The 9,354-nt window shown below is 46.6% G+C and overlaps 1 protein-coding gene across 1 annotated transcript; it reads left to right on the top strand.

Moving 5' to 3' along the window:
• Positions 1–2,307: 2,307 nt before the first annotated feature.
• LOC123186958 (uncharacterized) lies at positions 2,308–4,529 on the top strand. Its single transcript, XM_044598690.1, has one exon. It carries the CDS (start codon positions 2,451–2,453, stop codon positions 4,356–4,358), a length of 1,908 nt encoding a protein of 635 aa, XP_044454625.1. The 5' UTR covers positions 2,308–2,450; the 3' UTR covers positions 4,359–4,529.
• Positions 4,530–9,354: the final 4,825 nt, after the last annotated feature.

A 9,354-nucleotide genomic window follows, 5' to 3' on the forward strand; every position in this document is an offset into this window, starting at 1 on the left:
TCCCCACTTGTTGGTTGTGACATATTAATCTGCTCAGTAACTTTCAATTCTTTCATGTCACTGAGCATAGCAAAGGTATGGCGCAAAGGTATGGCAGTGATAGTATCGACGTAATTGCAGCTATTCTTTATTGCAGTAATTGTTTATAATTAATCTGCTCAGTAATAATTGTTGTATGTCAAACAAATAATGTTGCATATGTAAATGGTGTCAGTAAAACAGTTTTTGATCTTATCACTGCTTGTCTACCGGGCCACTAAGAGGATTCAGTTAATATAAATGTACACTTGGTTGACATTTAGCAAGTTCCTTTCAGGATGACTTATTTTTCTGGAGTGTTCCTACCTTTGTAGCACTATAATTCGTTTTCTCACGTCGTTTTTCGCAATGGTTCCATTATATTTGTCATTCTGTGGTGTACTATCGAATACCATCTTGTCTGTGCATACTTTCTTCCAGGAGAGATAACTATTCTGTTGCATCTTCTATATGAATATTGCTCTGTCATTTGTCAACTGCTTGTCCGTTGCACATGGTAACAGTTTCCTTCTATAAGCTAATCATGATCTGTGACCACTCTTTTTTCTGTTCTCTCTGCAGCATAGTATCTTAATTCATGTATGATAGCACAATATTTCAGTACATATCCAGTAGCATGATATCTGCAGTATAATCCCAGCCATGTTCTTGAAGCTATCACAAAAGCATTTGATTCTGTCTGCAGTGTTTGTTACTTGAGCTGCTGTCAAAGGAGGCTTTTGGACTGAAATGGACCGACTGGATTGCTTGCCTCACCTAGTGGGCTTTTCTATAGAAGTGCTATCTCTACTGCCGCTCTTCATACTTTCAGCTGACTAGTTAGCTGCCCCTGTCCAAGAAGCACATCTCTCACCGTCTCATGAGACAGCATACTGTTTATCTGATCCATCCAAAAAGATGGTGCCATTGTCACCGTCCTCATTGAGACAAAAGCCAAGTGGAGCTACCTCGACGGTGATCTTTCATCAGCTACGGCCTCACCGGGAATTAACTATATATATATATATATATATATATATATATTTTGCGGGTAAGGGAATTAACTATATATGGCGCAGTATCTGCAAGGGTGGCTGTGATCAAGGAGGGCATGGTTTGGCGAGCAGATGTGGATTTGGGAGGATTCCGGTGCAGTTGGTTTTCCGAGATCGCGCAGAGGTAATACGCTGCTGACGCGTGTGTCTGAGCTGATTGACCCTCTGTATCATGCGTGGATAGATACCCAACTTGTCAGACAGACTTTCAACCATGAGGAAGCGGAGGTGATCCTGAAGATTCCAATATACCAGCAGCACGAGGATTTCATAGCTTGGCAGTTTGACAGCAAGGGTTGCTTCTCGGTTCAATCAGCCTACAGGATTTATTGTGAGTTGCAGCTGTAGCTCTGCATCTGTAGCTCTCTGCTTCTTTTTTGCCCCTCTCTAGTTAATTGTGTGCGAAGGGGAGCCTTGGCGCAGTGGTAAAGCTGCTGTCTTGTGACCATGAGGTCATGGGTTCAAGTCAAGCGGGAGCTACATGCACCAGGTTGCCCTTTTTTTCTAGTTAGTTGTGTGCGCAATCTGAACTCGTGTCTGATTCCACTTTGACGAGAGTAATGAAAATGTTATGTGTGTGTGTGTGTGAATGAAAAGCGAGTGGCATTTCAAAACTGGGAACAAATTTTGAAACCTGACCAAATGTGTAAAGAAAATGTTTGTGACATCTAAAAAATATCATGAGTTTAGATAAATGTATGTGGCATTTAAAAAAAGTACAATGTAAAATAATATACGTGTGATTCAAAAAATAAAAAATAAAAAATGTGCTTGTGACATTTAAATGTATTGAGAATAATCACACTTGTGTAAAACAGAAAACCAGTTACCGGCAAAGAAACAATATAAAAACGAAAAATAAAATAATGTGAAGAAAATCAGAAAACGAAAGTGCAACGAAGAAAAAAACAAATAAAAATAAAGTATAATGAAGAGAAAAACAGAAGAAAACCGAAGAAAAACTTAAATAAATAAAAAATAAAGAAAAACCTGAGCAGCGGGAGCAATTACGCTAATGAGCCGGCCTAGTTCAGCGAATACCAGCTAAATCCCCTCGAGGTTCAAAATAGGTCGGGGTAAGAGAGTTTGATGTGCTGATTTAAGGGATTGAAAGTTCAAGGTTTATTTTAGATTTGGGAGGTTTGGAGCTGCTAGAGATGCTCAAAAGAGTTAAAAAGAAAAAAGAAAGAAAAGCAAGTTTAAGGCGACCCCTAGCGTCTCGAGCCCGTGCACTGAGTCCACCCATCGCCCCGTGCACCCGTCTCCTTCCTTCCTTGACTCCTTCCCCGCACCCACTCCCGGATCTCATCTCACACAGCCAGCGCACATCCCCCACACCCAGATCCGCCCCAGATCCGGCCGCCGCCGCCGCCGGCGATGGCGTGCCTCGCGATCTCCCTGCAGCCGGTGAACGGCCCGGACATCCTGCTCCAGACGCGCTCCTGGTTCCCGGTCTCGCGCGCCCTCGCCGCCGTCTCCGCCTTCCGCCTCGCGCGCCTCAGCCTCGCCCGCGGCAAGCAGCACCCCTCCTCCTCCTCCTCCGCCTCCCTCGACGCCATCGGCGACGACCCGCTGGCCACCGGCTCGGGGCAGCTGGTGGTGGGCGTGGAGTCGCAGTACCGAGTCGTCTACCGCCTCGTCAACTCCATCTACGTGCTCGGCGTCACCACCGCCTCCGACCACGCCGCGCCCGCCGTCCACGCCTTCGCCGTCGCCGACGCCGTCAACCAGGCCGTCTCCGTCCTCGTCGCCGCCTGCCGCGGCGTCGACGCCACCCCCGAGAAGGTCCACCGCAAGTACCCCGAGGTCTACCTCGCGCTCGACCTCGTCCTCCACGGCGTGGGATCCGTCCGCCTCTCCCAGATCCTCGCCACCATCCATGGCGACAACCTCGCCCGCATGGTCAACTCCTCCCCCGACGCCGAGGCCCGCGCCCGCGGCGCCGACTCCTGGCCCGTCGTCGAGCACCTCGCGCAGGACCGCCACGCCGCCCGCGACGGCTTCGCCACCGCCTCCTTCGAGCTCCCCCAGGAGACCCTATCTGCTGGCGACGAGTTCTCTGCTTCCAGCCTCGCGCCTGCGACCGCTGCGGCTACTGGGGATGAGCCGCCGCCTGAGGAGGCGCCCCCGGTTGAGAAGGACCCCTTTGCAGCCAGCGACATGGTTGCTAGCAAGCCAGAGGAGGCGTTGGTTGGTGCCTTCAAGAAGAACAAGGAGACTGCCCTTGTGGTTGCTGATCCTGCTGCTGCGCTTGCTGGGTTGGAGGTCACCACTTTGCCGCCAGCCGAGGCCACTAAACCAACATTCATTGGGGTTGAGGGATTTGAGGGTGACTACGGTGGAATTGAGTTTGGTAATGAGGAAGCTTCACTGGCTGAGGCATTTGAGGGCTTCAATGCGCCATTTGGGGGTGGGCTTGATGCTTCTGAGTTTGTTACCACAACCAAGAAGGATCACAAGGACAAGACCCTCACTGGTCTTGAGATTCTAGCCATGAGTGGTGGGCAGGCACCAAATGCGCCTTCTGGTTCGCCACTTGACAGCTTGGTAACCCCGAGCAAAGAGATGACCGTGCCTGAGTTGTGCATCGTTGAGGAGATCAATGCTGAATTCAACGAGTCTGTTCTTGCACGGGTTGGTCTGAAGGGTACAATCATTTTGCAGACCTTACCACCAAAGAAGGCAGCAGGGAGGGAGGCAGAGTTCTCATTCCGGCTTGAGGGTACTTCTGGAATGAAGAGGGCTGCCTTGCAGAGTACCGTGTTGAGCAGCCTCGAGAACGGCCTGTTCCATGTGAAGACACCATCGAAGGAGGAACCTATCCCCATCATGAAATACAGCTTCCTGCCCAAGCACTCACCTCTCCCCCTGAGGTTGCGTCTTGTAAAGCGCCACAGTGGTACATTGCTCTCACTGATGATACACTATGCGTCGAACCCGATGTTGCCGCGGCCACTGAGCAATGTTACATTCATTGTTAAGCTTCCTGTGGATCCAACTCTGCTTAATGTTTCGCCCAAGGCTGTGTTGAACCGGGCTGAGAGGGAACTCAGGTGGCACATCTCAGACATTCCTCTGAAAGGCCCCGCTGGACGGTTGAGAGCACGGATGCCTGTGGATCAAGACTCTAAAGATGGCGAACTGGAGGTTGTTGGAATGGTGAAGTTTGCTTACCAAGGGCCATTCACTTTGTCGGGCATCAAGCTCTGCCCAGCCATCAATAGCACTGCCCAATTTAACGAAGTTGGCCACACTTTCTCCAGCGGGAGCTACCGTTGCATCTGAGTTGGTACCTTCTTTGTACTGTAGCTGTTTACTTTACCCCCTTTTCAGTTTGCTTCTACAACAGGGTGTGAAATTCATATTTGTACGTATATGTTTTGTGAGGCTGGAATTTAAACCATGTTTTCGAGTTGTGATTATTCATCAAGGCTGCACAATCTTTTGCAAGTTTCATAGTACTGCTCAATGCTCATTATGGATGAACTGACCTTTAGTAATTCATTCACTATTGAAAGCTGTCATTACCTTTTCAGTCTAGTTTTCTAGAATAAGGAGAGGATCTCCCCTGGCCTCTACACAATCTTTTGCAAGTTGGCATTGAAAATGATTTGTTTGCTTTCAAGTTGAAACTTGCAAATTTGGTGCCGAGATGTTTAATGTATATCCCTTTTCTCATTACCTTCCAACTGCACAATACATATTTGGTTTTTTACTTCCTGTTGATAGGTGAACTGAATTGTTCACGGAGAATCTGGTTATGGTATTTTATTATACAGATTCAAACATAGTTTCTGTTCTTTAACCAAAAGAGTGATGGAGTAATTGCTCGCAGGTGATTGCTTTGCCCCTTGTGTTCCTTTGATGCACCATTGACCTTTTTATTCTTTTATGACACACAGGTTACTCTTTTCATCCTCTACATAGGTTGTCCTATAAGGATAGCACATTTCTGTAAGACATTAGACATCCACATCTATGCTGGGAAAAGATTCAAGTCAAGTAAACACTTTATTTCTGGAAACACGGTAATCAGGATGGTTGAACTCGAATCCATTTTTCGCTCATAGGGATCTCCAAGGGTATGAATCTGACAAATCCCCTGTCTTTGGGTAGTGGTTTTGCCCCTGGGTTCAAAAAGCATGGAAAGGGGAAAACACTTACATAGCTGCAAAGGGAAGAGATCAATCTATACAAAAACATTCCTTTTCAAAATTTTAGTTCATCAATTCTGTATCGTGTCAGTATGATGCCTGGTTTTCTAGGCTCCCTTGCATGATTGACATTAAGCAACGATGATGTGCTTATCTTACATACAGTATGCTGAAAATAAAATTTACCAATTCAGTGGTGCCAACTCTAATACTCCTATTGCTCTGGCGGGCTGCTATGCTGTTGGTAATATTTAGCAGAATCAATTAGGAATTGTCCTCTGTTAGATATCTGTTTTGTGCAGTTTAAACTTGCAAGGTTCTTTTTTTTTTAATCATGAAGTACACACCATGCTCTCCAAATTTCAGGAATTTCTATCTTGGATGCCCACATTATTCGGGTTAATTCATCTCTATTGCTGTATGGGTTCCTTCCTGGTTCATAGGTTCCGTTTAGCTGAAATCTTATACTGCACGTGTGTTAGCTGAATGCCAGCTCATAATATTGATTTCCTGTAATTCTCACCTGCAATTATTCTTCAGTTTTCGTTATGCACAAGTGCCAATTTTTTATAGTTAAAAATATGGCAGCATATCTGATGAATGTTTGCAAGTCTTTAATAACTAGGAAATTGCGACATCCAATTTTGACGTATCTACATTTTTGGTGATTTTTGAAGTTTCGACGTGTGTATTCCCATCATACTCTTTATTCTTTTTTCCTGTAATGTTTGTAGAAAGAGACTGGTATGGATGCAAACTATAACTTGAGTCTAGGGCAAATAAATCCTCTCTCTAAGGCATTCTTTACCTTTACTTTGGCCGTAGCAAGTAGGAGTAGTATACATATCTGTAGTGTCTTGAGCGTGTGTAGATAGATTGTATTTTGTTCCTTCCATGGTTTGTATTTATATATACAGTACATGAATTGAAACTGTGCTGTATTCTTCCAGCTTACACTAATTGCGTAGCTTTATGTTATACTCCCTCCATCCCAAAATAAGTGTCACAGACTTGATCCAACTTTGTACTAAAGTTGTACTGAATCTGCGACAGTTATCTTGGGACGGAGGGAGTATCTGTCAAGTGTCACTTCGTCGCACTTTTTCCTGTTGCTGGAGGGTAACTGCATTGTCAATGATATTCTTGTATTGATGGTAGTGTCGAAACTCGGAAGGTAGAGTGTATTCCAGCAAGGTATGAATCAACTGAATGGGTAAAAAAAAAACACAAGCCATGCTCAGAGATGGGCAAGGCTACTGTCCGTATGAATGAAGCACCTAAATACAAGAGGATGGCATCATGGAAAAAGATGAAATTGGACACATCCAGCAACCCGACAACAGAAGCCAAATCGATCCACAACTATAATCGCTCGAGGCTCTCATGGATGTGACGTCTTGCCCAGTCCCCACGGTCAGTACCAACTATCATCGAACGAAACTGCTACGTAGACGATGCATGTGTGCACGACACTAGGACGACGGGCAGTCCAGCCGCTGATATGCGCTGGATAGTATGCATGGACGGCTTGATATGTGCTGTCGTGCACGAGTCGTCCGCACGGCGTCGTGTGTATAGCAGCGCTGATCATCGAATACAAGATCGAACAATAAGCTCGTGAGAACAAAGGCCGGTGGATTGCATGGGAACTTGAAGCAAGAACGTGGATATTTCATCCATTCAAAATACGACTCACAAACTCATAAGCTAGCTCTGCCCATTTACAATAAGCTTGTACTCAATCATACCAGGTTGAATATACAAACATTACAATGCTGGTGTACGAGACATCCTCAAGTGGGCATGGGAGCTGGATGGCGAATACTCGTCGCGGTCTCCATACAATGCAAAATTTGTAAGAAGAGACTAGCACAAATACCCGTGCGTTGCAACGGGAGAAAACACTGGTTCTTATGAATCAAAATTTGCCAGGTCGAACACGGTCTAGTTGTGTGCTAGTGCTCCAAATTTTCTACCAAAAACTTCCATGTCCAGCTGCGTTGATGTTCACACAACCACAACTGTCTGACTCCATCGGTTGGGCTTCCATGAATCAGGTTACCAAAAATGTGTGAAAAAACAAAAAAGATAAAGGATTTAATTCGAAAGGAGATATGAATAAGTTCGCTATAAAAAAACACAAGTGTCCTCCTGTAACTGGTCACTTGATCAAGATTACGCAGGTGGTAATAATGTTAACATTGATCCTAGACCTAAAGATGGCCAGATGATAAGGCCTATTTTAAAGTTTCGCACAGGGCCTCCGATTTTGCCGGCTCGGCCCTGATCAGTAGTACACTCAGTTCGACTATAACTAGCCAAACGATCTGCTAGCTTAAATTTTCTATGGAATAAACTCCCTATAAATTATTAAAAACTTTATCTCAACAATTAGATGACCATACACAGAACGATCCAGATTATTGCCCTTGAAAGATGCCAATGCTGTCTAGGACAATGATTGGGCCTTTGGAGTTCTACTTGGCTAGTGTCATACCTTGCATCAAAGCATTAATCTCAGCCTCCAAAGCATCATTATAATTAAATAAGGACCAGTATGCCATGAAAATAACACTCCCATCCTGATTTCACGTAACAAGTGCATGGAACGAGGTCTCTACTTCGATGGCGCACATCGGACAGGAGCTGCACGTCAGCAGGTGTACATAGGATTTGCATTGATTCGTTGCCAGCACCCTTGAAACAGTTTTCCACGCCATAATTTTTATTTTTTGTGGTACCGATAGGCGTCTATGGTTCGTTCTCTACCACGCAGTTGCTAGCTACTACTAGCATGGTTTCACTCCTAAGAATCTTCCGATAGGCGTCTATGGTTCGTCGATCCTTCTTTATGATTTATTACAATGGATATGGATGCACACGCTGTCGCACATGTGTTCACAGTCATGACACCACAGTGAGAACTAAGCATGTGACACATGCTCCCAACATGCCTGTTGTGGCACATTTTTTTCGATAACCAACCAACCAAATAGTCACAGGGCACGGCTTAGACACTCAAGAAAATCAGGTGGTTATAGATCCATACCAATGGCTGTGGGCATACTCTGGTCATGTAAACGTTTGTACTTAGGGCTTCTTTTCTCCGGTTTTGAAACTGTGGTTGTACTCTGGTCATGTAAACATTTGTACTTTTGGGTTATTTCCCTGGCTTTTGATTTTCCTTTAATATAACACATGCAGCCACCTTTAAGAAAAACAAATTCCTGCCAGCTTGATTGATTGTTGGGTGTTGACAGCCACAGAGATAAAAATAGGGGAAGTGCCCCTCTGTGTGCGCATAAAACTGGTTCTATTTTAGACGAGCTGTTTAACATATTTTGACAAAACCTTGCATTTAGAGCATCTCCAGCCGCGTCCCCAATAGGCCTTCCCAGGCCATTTTTTCGGCGCCAGCGTCAAAAAAACGCCCCAGTCGCGCCCCCAGGACGACGAAAAGCGCCGGTTCGGCCTTTTTTCGCTAGGCGGCGGCAGGCCGAACCCGACGCACTGGGGGGCGATCGGGGGCTCCGGCGCAAGGGAAAAGCGCGGCTGGCCCACACCGTCAGGCGAAAAGTCAAGATTTTCTTTCCCGACCCGCCTTCCACCCCCCGCGCCCTCGGCCGCCACTAGCTATATCCCGGCGCCGCCCGCCGCCCTTCACCGCTAGATAGCCATTCCCCGTCGGATAAATAGCATAGGTTCGCTGCGGCAGCCCATCCAACAACAGCTGGGCGTCGGCGTGTGCACGCCCACCGGGCGCAAGGTGTTCGGCGATTTGCCTGCCTCGGCGATGGACTCGGATGACGAGGAAGCGCTCGCCGCGCTGCTGGAGGAGGAAGCCGAGGCCGACGTCCAGGAAGAAGAGCATCTGATGGTGCTCGCCGCCCTCGCCCAGCTGCTGGCGAGCAATGAAAAGCCACGGCGAGGTGGCTCGGCGCCGGGGCGGGTGAAAGCAAAAAACCGGCATCGTCTCGAAGGCTACTGCATGCTCTACTCCGACTACTTCGCCGATGCTCCACTTCACGACGATAAGACATTTCGGCGCCGTTATCGGATGAGCCGAAAGCTCTTCCTCGGGATTGTGAATTCCATCCGGGAGTTCGACAACTACTTCAAGTGCAAGA

Source organism: Triticum aestivum, chromosome 2A, assembly GCF_018294505.1.
Source record: "Triticum aestivum cultivar Chinese Spring chromosome 2A, IWGSC CS RefSeq v2.1, whole genome shotgun sequence".
Classification (NCBI taxonomy): domain Eukaryota; kingdom Viridiplantae; phylum Streptophyta; class Magnoliopsida; order Poales; family Poaceae; genus Triticum; species Triticum aestivum.

What these genes read in the sequence shown, in the direction of transcription:
- LOC123186958 (XM_044598690.1), top strand. Translation starts at nt 2,451, where the DNA reads ATGGCGTGCCTCGCGATCTCCCTGCAGCCGGTGAACGGCCCGGACATC.